Source organism: Melanaphis sacchari, unplaced genomic scaffold (genome assembly GCF_002803265.2).
Source record: "Melanaphis sacchari strain LSU unplaced genomic scaffold, SCAv2.0 Contig79_pilon_pilon, whole genome shotgun sequence".
In the NCBI taxonomy this organism is placed as follows: Eukaryota; Metazoa; Arthropoda; class Insecta; order Hemiptera; family Aphididae; genus Melanaphis; species Melanaphis sacchari.
In genome coordinates, this window is record NW_020271559.1 from 332,883 (window position 1) to 358,697 (window position 25,815).

Below are 25,815 nucleotides of genomic sequence, written 5' to 3' on the forward strand. Positions count from 1 at the left end.
GCAGCGGAAGAAGACAATGCGTTATAGGTAGTCGTCTTTTCGATCGTTTTTTTTTGGGATTTTTTTTACCAAATTTTGGAATTTCTATAACCCAATTTTGTTTTTCACGAAATCGTCAGCAAATCTTACTATAGATTTTTATGTCGTTTTGTTGTACATACCTTTCGTTAATAATATTTTACTAATTTATTGTTTATTTAGCCATACCCGTACCGGTAGGTATAGGTTACCGAAATGACGACGACTAGAAGATTTGGTGCGAAGACGACTGCAGACTTTACGAAAGAGGAGCGTCGTCGTCATTATACGTTATATATGTTACGGGTAAAGTATATAATTCGGGCATTTTCCACAATGCCCAGGCATCTTATACAATTACCAGGCATTATATAAAACGGCCTTCGTATATTGGACAATATAGATAATATAATATTTTAAAGTTAATAGTAAAGTATTAGAGCCAGATTAAGCACTGATTATTATTTGTAGATTTGGATTAGCTAGTGTGTTTTTTTCGTTTGTTCTTGTCGGTTTTCTTATAATAGGAAAGTGCATACACTAAATGTGACATGTATTGTGATTGTAATGTTTATCGTATAATACCATAATCAATAAGACCTTTTACCTATACCGGTTAGTCAGTGGCGCAACTAGGTGGGTGCGAAAGGGTTTTTAGCACCCCCTAGTTCAAATCTAGCACTCCTTATTTTTTTTTTACCTAACTGTTAGATATTGTTTTAGAGAAGTACCATGGCTCTGTAAGGCATTAACAGTTTTAGCACCCCCACGTTTTAGAGGTTTTGTTGCGCCTATAGGGTTAATTCTCGTAAAATTAACCACGAATCATTTACATAGTGTAGTTCAATCGCGTACTAACTTACAATTAAAATATGGAAAAGTTTAATGCAAATTTAAATGATTTGTTAAAAAAAGGTTCAATTAATTCATTTTTTACCAAGTTGAAAAAATGCCACGGAAGCAGTACATGCAAAAATAAGTGAATAAAAATAAAAAAATAAAAAAAAATTATGTTTTCTAATAATATAAATAGGTATATATTATTCATTATATTTTTACAATACTTAACTATCAAACATTATATTATCTATATTGCCCAATATACGAAAGCCATTTTATATAATGCCTGGTCATTGAATAAAATGCCCAAATTATATACTTTGTCCATAACATATATACATATTATTTTATTGTACGTGCAGGTAATATAAGTCAAGTATAATAATTTAATACGGAAATGACAAATACGTGCGACGTGTGAATACAAAAACAGTTATTCTACTGAAATACCTATACGTCATAATGCTGTATTATACTACATATACTCTGTGATTAATCAAATATCTTCAAAAATAGATATTATTTTAATGTTGAGTATTTAACTATTATTACATATTTTGTGTATATATATACATATATGGATAATTGTATACACATGGTAAATTTTAATAGACTTAGGCATTGATGTTGTTGCAAAACTATACATAACGTGCTAAATTTACGAATATATTAAAAAGCAATGCAGTCGACCTTGAGTTAGTTACACTGTACAAGATGCGTTTACCTTATAATGTATATGTGTTATGGTCCCCAGTGACATAATTACTATGTGTTTACATGTGCGTGCAATTTAAATCGTTAAATCCCATCAGTATAACTATATAGGTTATACAATATACATACATAATTTAATATATAAATACGCAGCAGTAACTGTGTGCACTTTTAATACATCCTTGGGTTTGGGAATTAAAAAATGATAATATTATAAAGGATATTATAGGCTTCTATACTCGGTAGGATATCTGTGTACACATTTTTTTAAGATTGTTTTGCCTTTGCAACTCTTATAATCAATTAAAATACCTACTTATTAATGTAAAAAATTATAATATTAGTTAATTTTTTCGTAAGTACCTATTTGAAACTTTAACGTAGGTATACTAAAATTATATTATTTTGTACATAAAATATTTAGATCAATTTTATGCTATTTCTTATTTATAGTTTATACCGTATTCTTCGTGTTGAAAATAATAAGATAAATTACCATAAACATAGTAGCATTTTAGCAACATATATATCATAAATTTATAAATATTTTGATGTTTAAGTTTCTTAAAATGATTTAGAGTGTAAATAAAGTTCAATACATTACAAAAAAAAAAAAAAAATAAATAAAATAAAAATAAGGACATTGATAGCAAAAATCGTTTCAAAATCAATAAATTATAATACTTATTATTATTTTTGTTAACAATAATTAAGAATAGATAGTCACTAGTCAGTTTAATAGGTCTTCTATAAAGAGTACGTATTATGGACATTTATAATATATTTATACGTTATAGATATACTTATATCAACAAGACATCATTTCCTATAAAGCTTTTTTAATAAATATTTAAAGTTTAAAAAATATTATAATTATGTAACTATTCGTATAATTTATAAAATTATTGCATATTAATATATTATAAACTCCAATGAGAATTCAATAACAGTATAATTTGTGATAATGTGTGCCGCATTAAAGTTTAATGTGATATAGTATAGATATCACGCGTACAATATCACACATTACCAGGAAAATTAAATCATATTATTTTTTAAATTCTTCTTGTATTTATACTTATGATAAACTAGATAAATAATTATATTTAATACCCGGGAATTTAGCCATATCCCACTAAAATTTTACACTTAAAATTTATGACAGAGACTTGAAAGTTATTGACCAGGTAATTGGGTTATTTTATTTTAATAAAATAATATATAATATTATACACCTTTATGTCTATAATATATAATTTACTTTACTACTGTTTAGTTTTCACGAAATTTTACTAGAGGCGATGGCGTACCTTATCAGAATAAAATAAATTATACAGTACTAAATAATATAGAATTATCAGCTACGACAATGGCTGTCGGTTATCAACGAATGAGTTGGATAAAAAGAGCCAAAAGCATAATTTACAAAAATTATGAAATATCGTAAATCGTGATCGTTTAGTTAGTTGTAAACTAAACGGTCCATGTCTAGTATCATAAATATTGGCGGTATTACCGTAATATAGAAATAAAATAAGTATTTTTCAAAAGTACAATAGAAGTTAAATTTCCGAGAAAAGGAATAAAAAAATATTGATTTTTAACAACTACAAATATTATTTTATTCATAATAGTTAGTAACTAATAAAATTAATTGATGATATCTTAAAAAATATGTAAAACTAAATTATATAGAATTTTATTCTCTATTAATAAATGTTAAAAAATACGTATATTTTTGTGTAATACATTTGTGACTCCAGGTACCCTTTAAAAATGTATAATACGTTATATAGATTTCATTTGTGACCTAATACCCTAGTAAATGGTAATGCAATGTAAACAAATATAAAAATATTGTATATATGAAATACAAAGCAAGTAAATAAAATGTAGTCCAATCACCGACCTCCCTTATATTTTATTGTACATAACTTTACATTTCTAATTCCTAATTTACACTTTTGTTTTACCTAATTTTCAAAAACGTACATTAAATTATTTTGAGTTAATTTACTTCATTAAAAATGTATACAGTAATTTTATAATAATGACAGTTATTTATAATAATTCATTATCAGGAAATTTTTCTGTTATAAGTTTTATGATTTCGAAATAACCTATATATATTATAAACATGAAACAAAGTTATGATTAAGTATATGATGTATACTGCATAACCAAATTACATAATTTTTAAGCATACCTAGCAATTAAAATCATGCTATATATTATGAAAGTGATGAGAATTCCATACCACGTGAAAATGTGCAATAATCTTTTTATTTATTATTAGCTAGTAATAAAATAAAAAGACTACAATGTAAGTACATTTTTATTCCTCTTTTTGAGGCAGGTGAAGATTTTTCAAAGATCTCTCCTATTACTACTGATGAAATGATGACCTATTCAAACACAATTTAAAAAATAAGGGTTCATTAATTTAATGTAAATGAAGCGTAAATAAAACAAAAATCTATACGCACAGTGACGTAAGCAAAAAAAAAGGTGTATTTAAAATTTTTTTTAAATTAGATTTTGATAATTACTACTACATTTTTCAATAAATATATATATAATATATGAATATCACACGTTCTATCAAAAAGTTCTTCAATAATTTTTTTCTCATAATATAAACATTAGTATTCTAAAAAAGGTAAGCAAGTGGGTATCACTCTGTTGCACATACAGTAAGTGTAGAAAAAACAATTCTGAGCCGAAAACGATTTATCAGCCCTATATAACTAAATTCATTTCATAATAAGTTTTTTGATATTGCCATTAAAGTAATGTATTTTTCTATGGTAGGTTGATTTAACTTTTGCCGAAAACATTGCATTAATTATATTATAAATATTTAATTATTATAATAACTAATAATACATATTTATACCATTCTATATTATTGTTGTAAGCTTTTGAATGTAGCCTTGAACCTTACGGAAAAATAGTGCAAATAGATATAATTATATGATTACTAAATTTTGTACATGATATTATCTTAAAATTAATCTAAATATTTTAAATTTCATTGCATATGGTAAAATATACGTAAACATTTTAAATCCTCAAAAATAATGTTTTTGAATCACAACAAAATAATTAACATAGTTGTTCGTTGTAAAAATATGTAATTTTGCCCTAACTTGTACTTCATATATCAAATGTCTATAAACAACAATTTTGATTAATAATTTCTTAGATTTTTTAGTTTTAGTATGGAATAAGTACTCACAAGGAACCTTCTATTATATGTACAAACTTAAGCTATAAAAATTAAACATTTAATTAATTTTTAACAACGAAATAATACACGAATTTTCATAATTTTGATAAATATTGAACTTGAAATATACTCGTTGAAAATCGTTTCTATGATATTTTTTGATTAGTTTATGAAAAACTCATAAGAAACATTCTATACAATTTTAAAAATTGTTGCCCAAGCCTAATTTTTTTTATTGTCATTAATAATAAAACTAAAAAAATTTAAAATAACATCTATAAATAACTTGAAAAAAGTTAAAATATTTTCAAAAATTTTCCATTTTTATATCGAATATGATCATATAAACATTTGATGAAAAATTGAATATAGTATTTATTATACTGCTATACTGATGCAGTTATCAAATATAGACATAAATAAGTTTATATCTTTGAAGGCTACAATTCGAGTTACTTTTAGTTATTTTGATAATGCATTAATGCACCATAATAATTATTATTGAAATAAATAACGATCAATGGTAGTATTTATTTTAGGGAATGGCTAGTGAGTAGTGCCAGTGTAATATTATTTCCCACATAAAAAAAATACACTATAAAGAAAACTGATTTTCTTTTTACTCTCTCCATTATTTTCTTTTATGACATATTCTCTTGAAAATGTATGATACCTTCTTGGTCTCCCAGAATAGAAGGTCTGAAATAAACACTGATCAACAAAGTGCAACGTGTACTGCAATATTATGATATTTTTTTAATAAACTGTGATTAATAAATAATAATAATTTAAAATCGAAAAATAAAATGTTTATATAATCTATATTTAAAATTAAATTATTATCTCGTGTCGTTTGGAAAAATTATATCTTTTTTCAACTACTAGGTTTAATTAAAAATATTATAAGTATCAAAACTTAAATATCATTAAAAATTTAAAAAAAAATTATCTTATATTGGTCTTAAGTATATAATATAGTTTGCATTCCACATTTAAATACGTTTATTTTATTTATGTTTTAACTATAAATTGATAAACGTTTTTAAATATTTAAAGTTTAAACCTTTATATTTCATAAACATTCAGTTTATACGACGAAATTTATATATAAATCATTTTTAATATATACTAAATACTTATTGCAGTAATACTCAGTGTTGTCTAGAAATTATTGAAACCTAGATGGGAAATCCACTAGTAATGGAAAGCATAATAAGAATATGTCTTATACTAGTTATACTCTTATTATTTTTTACCAAAGAACACCAAAGTGTCTTACTATAAACTAGCTTAATATTTTTAACTTTGGTTTTTATAAAATAAAATAAATATCAATAAGTATATCTGTATGCTAATTATTATTAGAAAACAATAATTGTAGACAGGAACGTAGCCAGGATAGGGGTCTATGAGGTCCTGACCCCCCTCAAATATCATCGATAAAATTTTTTTTTACATTTTTATATATAGAAAGAATTATTCTCATACAAACCAAACCACATCATAACCGCTTGTCTGCGTAGATAAGAATTTACACAATATTAATATACCCACCTAATTTAAGATAAATTTGTAATATAATAATCATGATTGTCCTTTATCAAATAACTAGATAAAATTTATACAACCAAAGTTGAACTTCGTTTTCTACTTTAAAAATAGTAAAACCACTACTTCGAAATCAAATTGGAAATTACCTAAACAATTATTATTACTTTTGAATTTTGATACTATAATAATTTGATTTTTACTTCAATAATAAAAATGTTTAAAAATATCTATTTATTTTTTTTTTTAACTTGACCCCCTCTGAAACAAATACTTGGCTACGGTCTGATTGTTAGCAAGGGTATTGAAGTCTTGATCTATATAATTGGCGTAATTTTGATATTTATCCTGGCATGAAAAATCTTAGTTCCGCCTCTGGCCATAACTATACACATTTTAAAGGTTATTAAATGATATATGTGTATAAAATATATATTATGTATTATAATGTTTGTGAAAAGTTTAAAATCAAAACTTTCGCGAAGTCTATACAATATACATTGTAGCTATAACAAAATATATAATATATATGTATATGTAAAGAAACATGTTTTAATCATGAAAACTGACAAAATGTTAATTAAAATTAGCTGCCTACAGACATATTAGTTCATTATAATTCGGACTAAGTCCAGATTAACAATTTTAAAATTAATGGAATATTGGAATGCATTGGTTTTGAAATAATGTTTTTTTTTGTTATCACTTTTTATTACAATAAAAATACTTTTTGAATTTTCAACACTAAGCGTGATTGCTAGTTGAAAACTGAAACTAGTAGTCACTTTATACTTTAGTAAGTTATAACAATGAAAAAATCAGAGTTATCGAGGAAAAAATTATCTAAATATTTATTCAAAACCAAATTTTAAAAAAAAATGTGTAGTTTTTTTAATTTTCAGAATTAAAAAATGAATAACTACAGGAATTTTTACCAACAATTTATATTAGCATTTTAAAGATATGATGTATCTAAATTTCATTAAAGTTTAGATTTTTTGTGTTATTAATAGACATTAAAAGAAATTTCATACCATTTTTGTTTTGTTAAAAATCTTGAAAGTGTAATACAAAGCTTCTCATAATTTTTATTTTTTTTTAATCATTAAAATATTAAAAATATGATCACATTTTTTATTTATTAGTAGCCGAAAATAAATTCAGAGAATTCGACAAAATCATGAAAATTTTCCTTCTTATGAGAATAAGAATAAAAATCAGGGTCGGTCTTAGGGATAGGCGAGCTAGACGATCGCCCATGGCGCCGATGTATCATGAGCGCCATCAAAGTTTGTAATTTATACAGCTTAATAATGATTAAAATACGAAATATGCAATATTTTCTTGTATAATTTTATCGAGATGCAATAATAAAAATAGAATTTTGTTTATTAAAAAACATACAATAATATTTTAAAATAAGTGAAAAATATGTATTATATTTTGCTCCCCACTCACCAAAAAAACAACTCTAAGTTACCTACGCCATTGATAATTATGGGCTTAGCATATTAATGTTACAATAATCAAACATAGTTTTTTATAACAAAATAACTTGTTGCATAATTTTTGATAAAATATTATGATATATGACAGCTAAAAAATAAAAAATGTATTAAAATAACTCATCATAATTAACCGTAGTATCACGAATTATTATTAACCTGCAGTAAGAAGGTGTGAAAATCTTAATCTGAAATTTAAAATATTGGTATAAATGGTATACCTAGTGTCTTTAAAAATAAACTGACTGTTTAATATATTTTAAATAATGTAAAAAGAACTTTGCTAGCTGTCTTGGATATATTCGCTTGAATGTTTATCTATATGTTTGATTACAAATTTTGAATTAGTTTGATTCTATACTTCGCAAAGAACAACTATTAATTGCATTCTTATATTTTCGCATGAACATTTGTATCATATAATATATTTATATAAAAATTGTCTTATATATTCAATAATTTTCTAATTAAGTTAACTTCATGGAAGAAAATTCATTATTAGAAAACAAATTAACACCAGAATCATCATATAGACTAGAGCCGACCAACGGAGATCCTTAACCGGGATGTCCGGGTTAAGAACAGATCTCTCAGCTCCGCAGCAAACATCAATTGACATCACTGACTTCGGCGCATTTTAAGGTATTGGACGCGCTAACCGACGAGTTACTGGAGGCGGCCACTCGGAGATCGAACAATTTGAATGACGACCGGTCGTCGTTGAGTTCTAGCGACAGGAACGTGGCGTCGTCGGAAATACACGGACGGTGGACTAGAACAACTATATCGGAAAAACTGTTAAAGTTCGAAGAGATCTCGCGGAAAATCAGTAATTCCAGTTTGGAGATCGGAAAACACTTACCGCCATTCTTATGTCTACGAGGAAGTGCACCAAGCTACGAAATTGGTAAATCATTGGTGTCTCTTGCAGAGATGACCACCGAAGATGTCGAGAAGACCGTTTTGTCGTCAGTTTCTGGCCGTTTGGGATACGTGCGGGGACAGAAGTGTACGCGAGTCAGCGCGTATTAGACGCTGAGATGGTTCTACGTGATGGTGTTAAAAGTGACGGTGACGGGCTGTATAAAGCCACTATGGAAGAAATAAAATCAGTGCCAATACTGCCAATAGTAGAACAATCACATCCAAACGTAGTAGGCCGTTTCTATTGGCATTGAGAAGGCGACTTCTCAAGTTCTGTAGAAGTTTGTGCTGCTGGCTTTGTAAATAACGATGGTATACGGATACGTGGTGAGCTTGATTGACTGTGCAAGGCGACGTGTAAGATCGTTCCAAAAATCGCTAACCTACAGTACTATGGTTTGTACACCACACGCCATTGACTGCCCTGTAATCGAAGCAGCTATCCAGTGTTAAGTGTTTGATATCATAATTTACTACCTATGATATAAATGTTGCACATAATACTTTCTGAGCTTATTATTAATGTATTTGTATTAAAAAATTAAATAATTTATGATATTTATTGATATATTGTTCATTGGTAATTTACCTATATATTTAGTTATCTTATGTTCATCAAATGTATAATTAACCTGTTCCGTTTTGTTATGTAAAAAAATTAAAGTTACTCATACAAATATACAAAACACTGGTTAATTAAAATTTATCGATAAACCAATTTAAACGCGATAATTCAAATATTCTAATGTAGTGTATGTGTCTTTAATTAAAATTAAAACCTAACTGCAAAAACAAATTAGTGGAAGCTTTTGATATTATTACATATAGTGTACCGTAAGGGAAATAAGAGTGAAAAAAAAACTACAACTTACAATAATTAATTATAAGTGAATATTATAATTGTAATTATATTGTAATGACGCATCTACACTATTATAGTATTTATATTTTACTATTTGAATAATAATTATACATAATTAATATAACAATATATATAATATATCCTAAACGGCTTGACACGTTTGTCATTTTACATTCATTCGTTTTGTATTATCGCGAAGTTCCTCAATTATAGGTACCTATAGCTACGTTTTGATTACTCAACAAAATTTTATATATACCTATTATAAATATATATATATTTACTACATACCTATTTGAAGTTGTAAATCGTTGTAGCATCAATGAATTTAAATAAAAACTGATGTAGTGCTTACAGAATTTTTCAGAATATCAAAGGAATTCAAAAGTCCGAGCTATACAACCTGGTAAGATATGTGCTTGGAAGATGGCCTAGTGATAAGGAGTTTGGACTATTTATAGTTTTCAGCGTCGGCAGCGGCAGAAGGAGTACGAGTAGGAGTAAATTTCTGAATCGGAAATGTTATACTACTAACAAAATCCATTATAGCGATTTACTCAATTACGAATACCATTTGACATCTACAGCACAGTAGAGAAGTATTCACTTGCCTTATTGCCTACCCTTTTTAATTAGGAATTCAAGAATTAAATTTGAATTAACCGAATTACTTTAAAAAATACAAGAGAAGAACAACTGGAAAAAATAGTGAATATCTTATCCGATTTCCATTCAAACAAAGGTGAACGTAAATACATTTTTTAATGAAAAACTGTTTGTTTTATTTAAATACAGCCCTGAATTTTTTTTTTAAATTACATTTAAATTATAAATGATTAGTGAAGTTTTAGAATTATGCAATGTACCAACTGTATAAATTGACTTTGCCCGGGAAAAAATGAACAAATATCAAGTATAATAGGTACGTATCAGCTAGAAACTCAGTGAATCAAAATAAATATATAAGCTCAAAATTTGTTTCACAGCACAATTACTGTTTGAACCAAAACACATACTTAAGTGTAAATAAATATTTCTTACACTAAAATAATATTTATTTCAATTTCATTGTTTCATTATGAAAACTCTCTCGAGTCACAACTATTAGTTGTTGTAAAAAATATTCTTTCCACGAAAAATGTATTCCGATCGTCAATTTGTTCCAAATTGTTGTGGAACAAAAAAACATTAGTACAAATGTTTTGTGGAACTACAGATATTGGTTCCACCTAAAATCATGCTTTTGACAGACAACAACAAGCAGTGATAACACTGATAAAATGATAAGTAGATAGAATGATGAATACATAGAAAATGAACAAGTAACGACAATATTCTAGTCGAAACTCGAAATATTACAATAACTACAGAGATATTAGTGTAGTAAACATTTATGCTTTATTTTAAAAACTTATAGTTTGATTGAAACTTTGATCATCACGAACATGTCCCAACTGGACGTGAACAAAAACAGACAGAAAATATTGGATACTTGGAAAGATGTGGTAGATGACAAGACACCGACTAATTGGTAAGTACTACGCAAGTTGTAAGCAGTGAAAGATATCTGATACTAAAACATTAATAATGATTTTTTTTTATTTTAGGGCCTTGTACGGCTATGAGGGTCCAACAAACGTACTCAAGTTTATCAGCCAAGGAGGTATTCTTTTATATGTAGTTGCTTAAATCATGATTTATGACTAAAATACTATTTTATGTATTATAATTTATAATTAATATATATCTGTCCAATGAGAGAATATAATAATTGTGTGCATCCTCACAACTCCCTACTATCGAGACTGGTTCTACTATGACAGTGTATCATACGGGATACGTGAAAGATCCAATTTTTATCCTACTGTAGTTTATTCTCTCACTAGACAAAGTATAGGTAGTAAATTCTTAATTTTAAAAATCTATTATATTTTTTCTGAACTTTGTAGAAGGAGGAATTGAAGAAATGAAAGAAGACTTAAATAGCGCTAAAATAATGTATGCTTTCTGTCGAGTTTTGGACCCAAAAACTAGCCTTTATAAATGTGTTTTAATAAATTGGGTTAGTAAATGTTAATAAATTAGCAATGGATAAATGTTTCTTAAATTTAAAAAATTATGTTTGTTATTTTCAGCAAGGAGAAGGAGCGCCTATTGTCAGAAAAGGAACTTGTGCTAATCATATTCGCGATGTATCCAACATTTTAAAAGGAGCGCATGTAACTATAAACGCACGTAATGATGATGAAGTAGACACAGATATAATACTTTCTAAAGTTTCCAAGTCATCAGGATCAGTATACTCATTTAAAGAAAGACTTGACCAATCGCAGCCACAAGAGAAAATTGTAAACTCATCGATACAAATTATTTTTATTTATATAGTAATATCTAATAACAGAATAACTGTTTCAGGGTACTACTTATAAAAGAATTCAGCCTAATTTAGAAATAAATTCTTCAGAAAGGGATAAGTTTTGGGCAGCTGAAGAAGAAAAAGAGAAATTAAGACAAGAAGAAGAACGAAAAAAAAAAGAACAAGAGCAGAAAAATATAGAGGATGAAAGACTATTGCGAGAAGTATGATATAATAAGCATTTTATTATTTATGTAAAAACTAAATTTATGACTTTTATAGGATGCTGATAGATTAAGAAGAGATTCAGTAACAATTGAAGAAATTCAAAAAACCGAACCAACACCTACTGTTGTTACAGTAGAATCAAAAATACCTAAAGATGTTGAAATTGAATTAGCAAAACCGGGATTAGTCACCGAAGAAATTGAAAATCAAAATGAACAAAGCAATGTTGAAGATGATTTAGGAATTAGAGCTGAAGCCTTGTATGATTACCAAGCAGGTAGTATAAAAATACATTATTTTTTTATTTAATTTAACTTGATTTATTCTTGTCTAGCTGATGATACAGAAATTTCATTTGATCCTGGTGATATAATTTGTCATATTGATCAAATTGATCAAGGTTGGTGGCAGGGTTTAAGTCCTGATGGTACATTTGGTCTATTTCCAGCCAATTACGTTCAACTTCTTCCTTAAGATCTAATTCTCTCATTTTACCATAATAATTACTAATTAATATTTATATCTGCGATTTTATTATTAATTTATCTCAATAGATAATCGGTTGTGAAAACATGTTTAAATCATGTTTAAGTTTAAAATATTTAAAACTAATGTTTTGGTAATAATTACAATTATTGTTAATCTAGTTAAATATTTATTTATTTAATGTTTCTATTAAATTTTAATGATTAAAATTCCACAAACTACTTTATTAATAAAAACAAAAAAGTTAATAAGTACTTTTATTTTACATTAAATAATGGATATGATGTATATTTATTTATATAACTTTTATCATGATTAGTTAGTTAACAAAAATTAATTTTAGGAAATTGCTGATTAAATATTTGTAACAAAAAAAATATTTAACTAACATGTATCATTGATCAAAATCTAAAAAACAACAGAGATATTTGGTTTTGGTGAATATCATTTTTTTTATCAATTTATAAATTATTGTTAGATTTTAAACAATTTTACCTCATAATCAATGTTTGTATTTCTTACTAATTATTCTATTCATGTGTTAACTGTTAAATACATATTACGTTATTACCGTTTTATATGAATATGTTCTGTTGTATCTGTGTAGTTTATATACTTTGTCTGTCACTATGAGTAATTGTCAAACCAAGGTTTTATTCACTACGACAAGGAAAGTAAGGTGATATATTTCTCCTTTGGCTTATTTTTAGTTTTGTAATTTTTAAATTATATTATTAGCAAACAATATCTAGTATATATATATTTAATGCACATTATATTATACATAAAACTAGGGCCGGGAACTTTATGACCTAAAATTCTTTAAAAAATACATATAAAAAAAGTGTTAAAGTGATTTAAAATAAAAATGGTCCTAGAAAATACAAGCATTAGATAAAAAGATACAAATGCATCAAGTTTTGGGCCCTATGTATATTGTATAATGTATGTATAAAAAAAAAAAGAATTATTATTAGAGCATGTATGAAAAATAAAAGTATTTGTACACTTTAGAGCTATATATATATATATTATAGACAAGACAAAAAAACAGTTAAATTTATTATTCTGTAGTTTATACAATCCTCATCAGACTCAATGAATAATTTCATATTATCAACAAAACAGAGAAGACAACTTTAGATACTGGAGAAGCAGATAATTCTGCGTGTACCATCAACAAATGGAAAGCAAAAATAGGTGAAAAGTGATTACTTCGTAGAACATCCAAAAATACTTGGAGAACAGTGACTTACATAAGACCAAAAACTTTAATCCACTAGTTTCTGTTCTGAAACTATAAGTAGTCATTATAAAAGGAGTTATTATTTCCACTAAAATTAAAAATAGTTTGATTTATGGTCCTGCTAACTCTAGTTTCTAATTAAATAATATATTGTATTGAAATAACAATTAATAGACTATTATAAACTTTGATAAACTTTAGAATTACTCTAGAGCTACCTTGAGAAAGTAATGCTCATTGGCCACAAAATAGTTTAGCTACCTACTTAAAAAGATTTTACATATGTTGTAGTCAGTAAATAATGCTGTTTTCAAGAATTCTATACGGGTAATACTGTAATAGTGTTAGTTTTATACTTTGTTATTAAAATGTCCAGTTGACATAATTGCATACTAATTTATCTAATTTAAATATATTTTTTGTCATTTTAATTTTAAATATTTAATTTAGAACTATTTATTGGCATAGACACATTATTTTGTATAATTTAAATTTTAAAAATGTATTAATAATAGGACTTGAAATTTAAAAATATTCTTTGAAATGTGTAAGGAATGATTTGCAATTATTTGTTATTCTACTTAATACTGAAATAGGACCACATCATGAGGGTAGAAACAAACAAGTTTTAGTCAAGCATTATTTCTTATTCTTATCATTTATCAAGTTTAACATTGAAAATTGTATACTTAAATATTATGTTTAATATAAAATCCTTATAGTGTAAATATGTAAATAATTTTATAATACATAATTTTATTTTTTGTACAAACATAACATAATACTTTCAATTCTACTTTTTAGATTCATTTGTGATAGGAATGGTCATAGGAAACCTTCCGCACGGGACAGTTTCCATTTCTTCGATTTCTGCATTTGACACAATGATCGACACTGCTCTTTTGATCTTTGCCACAGTGATGGGTTTCAACTGTTTGACTGTTTGTGCCATGGCATGGAAAAATGCGTCCACCGAATCCATGTCTTCCAATCTAAATACAAACATAATGTTATATATTCTTTCAGTATGTATCAATCAGCATTAGGGTAACGCAATTATGCTGCAACAGTACATATACCTAACTAGGTAGTTATATGACTTATAACTATCACTTTAAGGTTTTTACAGCCATTCCACCAACCACCCTTCTCCCCAAGCGATATTTTTCTCCTAGGCCATAAAAACAAAATAAATTGACCGCTATATAGTTCAATATAACCGAGAAACTACAAATTGATAAATGCACTTCTTCCACAATCCACAATGAACATTTATTTTATCTCTTCTTGTATTCTTTCTCTCTCTCTCTCTATATATATATATATATATATATATATAGGTACATATTCTCGGGCGAGCCAATACAATATAATGATAAAGTTTCAATATTATTTCTTTGATAAACATAAATCACTAGCTGAGATTTAGAAGCTTTATGTGAATCCTAAATTAGTATAAAATAGGTCGAAACGTATAAATACCTAACATTGTTTTATTAATTCTAACTAAATAGTTTATTTAAACGACGTTGATCATAAACCATTTAACCATCCACTATGTTTTCTTAGCTAATGCCCTCTTAGATCTCTGCAGCCTGCCCGCAATACACACCCGTTAAGTAAATACCTCCTCGTTATCTACGATATAGGTAAATTGTAATCGTAATTCGTAGGTGATGTAGAATAGATAATTACTTGTAATTATAATAAGATTATTATCGGGCGCAACTTCTTCCGCCAGAAAATGTCTTCCTCTTTTCGACAAAATATGATAAAGTAGTTCCTCCGTTTGCTTAAAAATAATTATATTCATTTCGCCCACGGCTTCACATTCAACGTTTTGGGAAACATTGTTTCAAAATTAGTTTAATAAAGCCATTTAACATAACCCAGAGAGCACTACAAGGAGGAAACTTTTATTATTACTGACCAAAAATGTATTGTTTCTATGTAGGTACATTAAAATATGATTATTATATAATTTAAAAGGTTGAGTTTATGTAGGTACATTAAAATAATTATTTGTAATTAATTGTTAAAACGTCATTAAATTCATAATTATGTTTTGTATTTTATGTGATTATTAATAATTGGTAGGTAATTAATTAAGATTCAAGTGATTATATAATTGAATGCAAAGATTTAATAAAGTCATACTAACTTAACTCTCCTTAATTATATTTTTTGATTTTATCTTCGCTTTTCAATTGAAATTATTTAACTTTCCTATTTTTGGAAAAGCTAGATGAATACTGTTTAATGAATACATTAATTAGTATTTATATCATACTATAATTATATATTTATGTATCCACAATCTACACAACCACAACTTTTTTAATTAAATAATAATAATCTAAATGTACACAAATACAATAATGTTTTAGAAAATAATAGGAGCTGTCTCTTCATAGTGCTTTGTGGATTCTGCTAAGTAGTTTTACTAAACTAATTTTGAGATAGTGCCTCTTTAAATGTTAAATGGGAAACCATGGCCGAAGAAAATAAAATTATTTTAAGACGAAAGAAGAAAACTACTTAATCATATTTTGTCGAAAAAAATACCATCCTCTCCCCGAGTAACTTACTTGTAATTAGTGGCGGCTGCCTGTTTATACCGTTGGTCGCATAGGAAATGTATAGAGCGGTCCAAGGCTTCGTGTTCGTTGCACGCTTTGTCTATATTAGATTGTTCGTAGAGCATTTCGGTAGTTGTCTGTTGATCATACGCTGATGATTCGCATTCATTGGTCTTGATGTCGGTAATCAGCAGCGAAGAAGTGTCCTCATCGTCGTTGCTACCGCCGTTGTCGTCCTCGTCGCGGAAAGACACATGCGGCAACAGGAACGAAATTTGTCTTTCTAGCTTGTACGGGCGCATGGCTGCCGCCGCAGTATACATTTCCATCGTCTTTTTCTTCTTCAAATGCCTGACAAAACCATCCCGTAGGGTTTTCCAACGGACTTTCAACCGTTCAACTAAAATTGCGAAAATGTTAACGAAATTAATCTTTGCCAGTCGAACAATTATTAAGGTTGAACGGTGTAGTAGATAGGTTACACCACCGTTGTCAAATTTACAATATCTTATTACTTTATCAAAATTATTAATATTATACATAATGTATAGCCTAATAGCCGTTAAGGTATGAACTATTGTATTAATTTTAAACTGAATTAATAGAGGAAGCAGTTGGAGACAAACAAAACGGAACACACCCATCTACCTTCTTTCTTAGGAAAAATAATATGAATTTATAATTAAATAAATAAATATTACTTAATTGCTTAGACAGCATAACCAAAACATTTTTTCTTAATCATTTTTTGCCTCCAACCTAAAATCGTGTCCTTTATGGTGCCTATGTAACAGTGTTTTACTCATTATAAATACATCAACTTAAATATATAGTCCTCTCATTATGAAATTCCTCCCCCAAATTCGGTATTGACCTATAAAAAATATTGCATGCCTACAATACTAATATATCACGATAATTTACCTAAGTTTTTATTAGAAAAATATACGGTAAACCATAATTTATAAGTTACTAGTACTTTACACTTTCTCTCATTTCAAAATTCTAAACTAAAAACAATTTCTTAATTTATAGATCTAATTAGCCTAGTTACTGGTGTATAATTATATATAGTACGGTAGTACAAGAAAGTTTTCCGAGATATATTCTCTGACCACATAAAATTGAAAAAGTTTATAGGTACTAAGAATTCGAAAATTAACATTTATTCAATATAGGTATGTTTTTTTCTAAAACTTTTAAAGTGAGAGTAAATAAATCCTTATAAAAACTTGGTTCGCCAATAAAAGGTGCTATATATGCTATATTAAACGCTTATAACTTCAATATGTTATTTATTGCAGCAGTAAAAAGTAATAATAGTTTAAACTAAATTACGGTTTAATATAAATAGTCTGAGGAAATGGTCTCAAACACTTGGTTTTGCTTCTTCTCCGGGAAATCTCAATATATAATTTTCATCAAAAAAAAAAAAACATTAAACTTAGTAAATATAGTCGTAATATAATATTTTGATTTGATATTTTTTAAGTAATTTAAGTCCGAGTTTTATGACTGATGAATATATAATTTTATTCACAGCACTTGTAAAAAGTATCTATTTCCTGCTTATGATAACCAAATTTACATATATGGGGGCAGATGCACGTGCGCTGCGTCGTTAATACTTATGTATCGTTAATCTAGGCCTGTTTTAAAATATTTATTGTAATAACTTATCGCCAGTTTAATTGAAAACTAATAAGTTAAAAAGTGTCAGCGGATTAGTTGTTTTTCACTTAGGGTTCTCTGCAGACTCGTGTACAACATAGCACAACAGAACCAATTATATGCATTATAACTTATAACTTATAATTTATAAGTTTTAATATTAGAGTAAATTTATCTCACCATAATCTGTGTTGTTATACAATTACTTTTTTACGATATTTTAATTTTATTGCAATATTTAATTATTGATGAGCAATTTTTCAACAGTTTACGACTTATTTTTCTCCACACAGGATCACTATTCCACGATTGTCAATGCTATAAATCTTTGTTCTATACTCTATATATGGTATATTATTGTATTTGACAACTATATGTAAAACAAAAAATCATACGATTAAAATTTGAATTATACATTTATAAACGTATTAATAGTATTTTATTGCTTTTCGTGTAAATTTTTTTTTTTATTTTCTATAATTTTTTTACTATTACAAACATAATAAATTAGTCATACATTAAACATCGTTTAGACCTTATAGTGTTATAACTTATAACCTATATAATATATATAGCGTATACCGATTTCAATTACTGAATTACATATAATAAATAATTACAGACAATATTTACTGATAACGCGCAGGTACGTTTATATAAATTATTTTAAGCAATTTTATACATTTTTTTTCATAGAATTAATAAAAAAAATTTTGAAAATAATTCCATTATAATACCTTTATTTTTACTGTCCTTGTCTATAAGTTAAATTATTTTTAGCTTAAAATTACATGAGTATAGAATATAGATATATTTGTATTAGATATTATGTAGTACTCAATGGCGCAATCAGAAATTATTTTTATATTATGAATTGTAATTATTTTAAAGAAATTTCTTATTTTATACAGCTTACAGCCCTCCGAAAATGTGTCATTGATAGAACATGCTAATAAATAAAGGTATTTTTAAGAATTTAAATATAGGAAGGTAGTAAAATGTATAACAAAGTTAATCATGTAATATAAAGTATATTAAGTATATTATACTATATGGTTATAATTTAAAACGAAACAAACTACTAACATTAAATAATTTTAGATTTCAATATTACAATTTTTTATAGTGTATTATTAAATTTAATGATTGATACCTGTTGGAATCAATATCCAGTGAAGTTTTTAGTTTTGCAAGTATTATAAGCAAACTTGCTATTATACTAGCCAGCGCGGCGCAGCGTAACTACAGTTGATACAATTAGATAAGAGGAATATATAATTCCGCCTGGCAGAGATTCTCGTTAAACCATCCTTCCAATAAAATGTTTTCATACTATAATAAAGAGTTTATAAATAAAAATAATTTTCGTCATAAAAATGTTTTCTTTTTAATTTTTATATCATGGTAGTACAATTGCATAATTATATTATATTGTATAATTTTACAATTTATAATTACGTGTATAGTGTACTTTATATTTCATATATTTATTTTTTTATACCCTTGACTTTATACTGTTTATATTATAAATTATAAGTAATATTATTGACAAAATTTTTACTATTAATTTTATTTAAGTTTTACCTAGATAATGAAATGGTACTGATATACAGGGAAATTATTTTAAAGGCTTAAGATTTTTTAGTTAATTTGAAATGAAAGTAACTAAAATCTCTTAGATACAGTTACACATTTTTTACATTTCGAAAAAAAAATATTTTTTTCTGAAAATAGACGTGTCTTACAACATTTTTTTTCAGATTTTAGTTTATTACTTCATACTTGTTACAGATTTGTGTAATTTTCAAAGTTCCGATAAATTTCACTATGGAAGAATAATATACTGCGTTAAAAACTGTGGTAAATGAATTGTGCTAACCTTTTATGAAGTTATTGATTTAGGTCATTTAAGAAATATTATTTGAACTAAATTGAAATAATTCCATAGTTCTATAGGACATTTTGGATTAAATTTTCGATTTTGGGTACTACAATCAACCCATGTTTGATGTAACCTCAAAATTGTTGAAAAATGTATTTATTGTATTATTATGGTTGTAAAAACATTTTATAAGTGTCAATTAGTTAAAATTTGGGAATATAAGCTAATATATTTAACCATTCTAATATGAAATGGAAATTCAGCGTTTTCGTGATATTCTATCGATAGCCCGAGTTTTTTGTGTATAGCTCCAAAGTAATTGAGAAAAGTAAAAATACAATAATTTAATGAGTATTGAGGAAATACTTTTCGTACAGTTTTAATAGGTAAAGTATTTGTTTTTTCAGGCTCCAATAAGTTAATTATACGAAATAATCTCATTTATATTTCTTCAGTTGTATTTGGAAGACGTGCAAATATGAACGATAGAACATTATAGACTAGAATGTAAATAATTCATTAAATATTTTATATGTGCAGATAAAAATATACCGACATTACCGTCAATATGCCATTCTTTACAATCTATACAAGCGTGTATATGACTATAAACTACATTTATTTTGATTTAGAATCTGTATATCTCCAAATAATCTTTGTTTTGCTTTGTCTATTTTATTTGCAAAAAAAACCTTTCTTTACTAACATATTAGTCATATTACGTTCTTTTTTCACTTTTAATGTAATAAGTACAGTTTTGACAAATTCTTTATAAAAATATAAAAACAAAAACACAGGGCATATGGATATTTAGTTATCTATTTAACTATCTAGTTAAAAACAAAATCGTTGATCTCAAGTAATAATGTTATTGTGTTGAGGTCGTTCATAAATAATGAATTATTAAATTTTATCAAACAAAGACTACGAGTATCTATTTATAATATATTTTTGCTATGTATGTATATCTATATAATTAAAAACCAGCGATAACCGATAACGTGAAAATATGATAAATACTTAATAAAATATAATTTCATACATTATGTAATATACGAATATACCTATAAAACTATAGAATTTAAAATATACCTCTATATGGTGAATTTATTTGGACCAATAATTGTCCATGCGCCAAATAGCTTCCATAAAGTCCTCGTGTTTAATTTTCTTTACACCAAATTATCAGCGATTACGTGTCCGATACCATTAGTAATAATCATTAATTTCAATACATACATAAACATATAGCTAAGAAACTTAGTACCTACTCATATAAAACTTTTTGAATATATAGTTTTTAAAATAACTTCTAAAATATAATTATCTAAAACAAAAAATTCCAAAACCGTTAAAACTTAAAATTTCACTTTTATTAGAATCAATCTGTACGCATGTTATTATAAGGTATCTAATGATTAATGAAATATAAACTAATATTTATATTTATTAGGAAAGTGTATAAATGTACTTCAACGATTAACCCTTTATTTTTATTAGGTATTAAATAAAATATATGAGTTAAATATTTAGTTGATATATGGAACAAAAATTAAAAAAAAATTATTAAAATTATTTTACCCAACTTCCTCCAAAGGTTTTTTCTAGCTATGACCTTGAAATGTTAATTATATACATTTTTATTAATCAGTAAACCTATCTATTGTTTTATTTTTAGTTTAAAAACTAAAATGATTAAAATCTGTTTATAAATTATTATTTATCATAAAATAATGTTAAGTATAAAGTAATAAATACAAATAGTTAATAATACTTTTGTGTTTATTTACATTTTTTTAAATTTTTGATCAATAATCAATATAATTGTATCAATTCACAGTATTATTTTACTCTATACTCGTATTTGTTAAATATAATTGATTGCTACTTATTTTACAATATAATTTGTATAAAACAATAATTCTGAACTCAATAATTACAAATAAATACTTAATTCGTACAGATTAGTAAGATAGAAGTAAGAAGACGAATATTATAGCTTTTACGTACCTATAGCCATTACTCATAAGTCATAAATGAACCATTTGCTTAAAAAAAGAAAGTAATATGCCGTATGCCTCACATTGTCTATCCGCCAAGTTCCAATTCGTATATACTATTAATAATATATGTTCAAATCATTCAAAATAGTCCGGTAAGTGCACTTTAAAACTCATCTGTCCCGACAATATTGTTTGTAATGTTCGTAAGACGAGGATATCATCATTTATATATTATGATGATATAAACGAGGAATTTTTCCAGACAGTTCCCGTTATACACTAATACACTATATTCGTATATCAGTACAATATGCATTCATTCATATTTTACTTTTGTTAGAAGAATATTAGGTCGCAAAGAATCTACTCGTATTGTATGGTGTATGCATATCATATAGCATATAATAAAACCTTAAACCCATAGTTCCATTTTAAGGGTACGAGAACTATCCCAGTATAAAAAATGTGCGCCTCTTCATCAAAACACTGCTGTGGGTAGTATAGAGTGCTATGATAATAATTCATAATATTATTATATTGATGTATAATACATCTCTCCAATAAATTGTTACTATAAAGTTATTTATTTTTTATAGATTTCTTTATCTAATACACGAAAATGAATATCAGACGACGTTCATAATAAAGGATCCGACAATAAAACTTCTCATATTTCGGATTTCGTCAATGTGTCAACAATTGATGACGCTATTTACCATTTATAGTGTTTAAAACCAAGTAATATAAAATACCATAGTATTTTTTGGTCACGAACAAAAAGATTAATAAAACGGGTGGTTTTTTTTTTTTGCCGAACCCTGTGCAAAGCTCTTTAAAATCACTAATTTTCTACCTATAGTACATACTTAATATATTTAAGTGTTCAATCTAACAATTTAAAAACTGTTTTCCAAATGTAAACTTATTTAACACAGGCTTATGGGTGGCTTCACCCCCTCCCCCCGAGAACCACTTCAATATTATGAATACTAAATATTATCTATTATAAACATATATAATTAAAATAAGATAGAAATTGTTAGATAAATAGATTGAGCCGTCGTAACCGGTATGACACTATAAATACTATATAGAAGCCGTATAGGACATCGACAAATAAACATTATATTATACAAACTATAAACTAAAATCAAAAATATTAAAAATTATAAAATTCATTAGGTATAAACTCGAGGTAAACTTTTACGATTTATTTAACGACAATAGCAATGTATTATCATTACCGAAAATTTAAGCCCACATTTAAAGAAAATCAATTCAGGTTTTAGATTGTCCCGTTCGGAAACCGAGGGTTCCAATAAAAAAAAAAAGCATAGTTAAGGTGTTCCGTGCGAATCTCCCTTACTTTAAGCACTTCATTATAATGATGTAACAATAAACCACAAAAACGTAAACATACATATACATATACCGCGAGTTTGGTAGGTTAGACCTTAAACACATTATATTTCATTGATTTTAAACGTAATATTTCGTCGAAACGCGATAAACTGAATATATTACACCGTTAAAAATGTGCGAGGAAACGTGTATGTGTATACTGCATAATATGAAATATAGAAATATAGTACGAATAGTGGGATGAAATATTAAAAACTCAGAGTGAATCGCAAAATTAACGTGTACAAAAAAATCAACCGTGCAATTTGTTTTTTTCTGCAAAAATCGAAACAATTGCGATAGTCACTGTATACACGCCGTATCCAAGGTGATCGCACGCACTATCATGCGCAAATTATAATGATATATTTTTTCACTCTGTGTATACCCTCAATAATTACGTAGTTTCACGCCCTGTATATACCCGACCGCGCATTGCACCAACAGAATAATATATATATATATATATAATTAGCATAAAATATAAATATACTGTACATCACCTACAGTCACCGACTATTTATTGTGTATAGTATGTACATATACCTAAATATATACACGGTTAAACCTTCCCTAACGGATAAAAGTTCAAAGACCTAGAGTGACCGGTACTTAAAGGCCGGATCAGTTTGTAGTTTGTTTCCAAGAAAACTTCCACACTATTTGGAGATGTTCGTCAGGGTAGGTAATATGTTAATTATGTATCACTTCGAGCTGCTAATGAATAATTTGGCGGGAAAACATCAATTGATCGACTTGCACGAGCAACAGCAGTCGTCGTCGCCGACATCGGATAATTAGACGTTATAGAAGTTGTTGAGGGGGCTGACGAGTCGGAGATGGTCTTTAATTACTCATCTCATTATATCTAACTGCTGTACCAAAACTAACATATATCTACCGCGGTAAAGACTTTACATTATAATAATATGTCAGTATACATCTAATATGTATTATCCGGTCGGGGTCGTAACTGATTAAAACATTATTATCATACCGTGGTATAAAAATCGTTAGTTTAAAATTTAAATTACCATCTCGGAACCAACTCCTCCCCCTCCCTCATCCAAGGCCAATGAAGTCTTAAGCATAGCACACCATCGCAACTCGTCTCATTATGTGCCGATTAGGCAAAATATTTATTATGCCGCACATAATGATATTATAACACGTACGCGACGAACAAGAATATTATATTAATAACTATGTTAATCGTAATAAATTATAAATATATAATATCACATTATAATGCTAAAAATAGATTAATATAATGTAATACGCATGTGTGTATATATGTATATATATATATATATATTTAGAATTGACTGACCGGCCTGTTTGTCCTGAGAACCGACCACGGCGGAGGCCACTTCTTTCCACGCGGCGTTCTTGGCGCCATAGTCTTTGAACACGTGAATTGACTGATCGTAGAGCACCGGTCGATCACGCACCGCGGCCAACAGCTTTTCGTCGCGCACTTTGCTCGCAGCCTTTTTCATGTCGGTGACGACCGTAAATGTCCGGACGGCGCGCGACTACTTCGGTCGAGCTCAACAGCGTCGCGCGTATAATATTATAACAATAATATTTGTGTACATCACACGACCAAAACGATTTATGATATTATAATAATATAACGACGTTTACAGGTTTTAAATTATTATTATTATTATTATTATTATTACTATTATCAGTACGCGAGATCGCGAGCCGTTATTTTTGACGCGGAAACCTAAGAACACTGCAACGAGACAGAGACGTTCCACGACGACGACCTGCAGTGCACAACGTGCGCGGCAAGCGATGTCAAAATATTTTGTGCGACGTTGCGTTACGCGCGTGTTACGCGAATGCGCGACCGTGTGACGACGTGCGCAGTTTTTGACGCGACGCTCGGACTGCGACTGCGGTTGTAGAACAATACAACAACAACAACAACAACAATAATAATAAATTTTTCCGTCGCCGCCGTTATATGCGCCGCGCGCGCGATATTTTATAATGCGGTACGCGCGGTGGCGGTCGAGGGAATCGCTGCTGCCTGCTAGGCGTCGACGACGTCGCGCGTATAACGCGCAAACGTATACGTGTGCATATATGTGAGCGTATATATATATATATACATCATGTGGTGCCACACGGCGCACACGCACGGCGCGGCAGTCGCAGAGCCGATGCGCGCCGCGCGCGAACGCGGCTCGGGTGACTTCCGCTCGCCGCCGTCGATCGAGCGGACCGCGCGCGCGCGCGCTCGCGTCACTGCGGCGCCCACAACTGCAACCTCTCGTCGCACTGTACGTATATGTATATATTTACATTATAT

The 25,815-nt window shown here is 27.8% G+C and overlaps 2 protein-coding genes across 2 annotated transcripts; one reads left to right on the top strand and one right to left on the bottom strand.

Moving 5' to 3' along the window:
• The first annotated feature begins 10,921 nt into the window (after positions 1-10,921).
• LOC112601504 (drebrin-like protein) lies at positions 10,922-12,787 on the top strand. Its single transcript, XM_025349163.1, has 7 exons — positions 10,922-11,171; positions 11,248-11,303; positions 11,590-11,702; positions 11,776-11,988; positions 12,056-12,220; positions 12,279-12,501; positions 12,559-12,787. Exons 1-7 carry the CDS (start codon positions 11,086-11,088, stop codon positions 12,696-12,698), a joined length of 996 nt encoding a protein of 331 aa, XP_025204948.1. The 5' UTR covers positions 10,922-11,085; the 3' UTR covers positions 12,699-12,787.
• A 1,816-nt stretch (positions 12,788-14,603) lies between these two features.
• Positions 14,604-25,606, bottom strand: LOC112601500. Its single transcript, XM_025349159.1, has 3 exons — positions 24,823-25,606; positions 16,545-16,935; positions 14,604-14,948 (listed from the first exon to the last, which is right to left on the bottom strand). The coding sequence occupies exons 1-3, from the start codon at positions 24,989-24,991 to the stop codon at positions 14,750-14,752; spliced, it is 759 nt and encodes a 252-aa protein (XP_025204944.1). The 5' UTR covers positions 24,992-25,606; the 3' UTR covers positions 14,604-14,749.
• Between the last annotated feature and the right edge of the window lie 209 nt (positions 25,607-25,815).

Bases quoted from the DNA above. Each gene is read 5' to 3' on its own strand.
- LOC112601504 (XM_025349163.1), top strand. From the start codon at position 11,086: ATGTCCCAACTGGACGTGAACAAAAACAGACAGAAAATATTGGATACT. The intron at 11,172-11,247 runs GTAAGTACTACG...TTTTTATTTTAG, and splicing joins GACAAGACACCGACTAATTG to GGCCTTGTACGGCTATGAGG. The intron at 11,703-11,775 runs GTTAGTAAATGT...TGTTATTTTCAG, and splicing joins AATGTGTTTTAATAAATTGG to CAAGGAGAAGGAGCGCCTAT.
- LOC112601500 (XM_025349159.1), bottom strand. From the start codon at position 24,991: ATGAAAAAGGCTGCGAGCAAAGTGCGCGACGAAAAGCTGTTGGCCGCG. The intron at 16,936-24,822 runs GTCAGTCAATTC...TCGCAATTTTAG, and splicing joins TTCTCAGGACAAACAGGCCG to TTGAACGGTTGAAAGTCCGT. The intron at 14,949-16,544 runs GTAAGTTACTCG...GTTTGTATTTAG, and splicing joins GCAGCCGCCACTAATTACAA to ATTGGAAGACATGGATTCGG.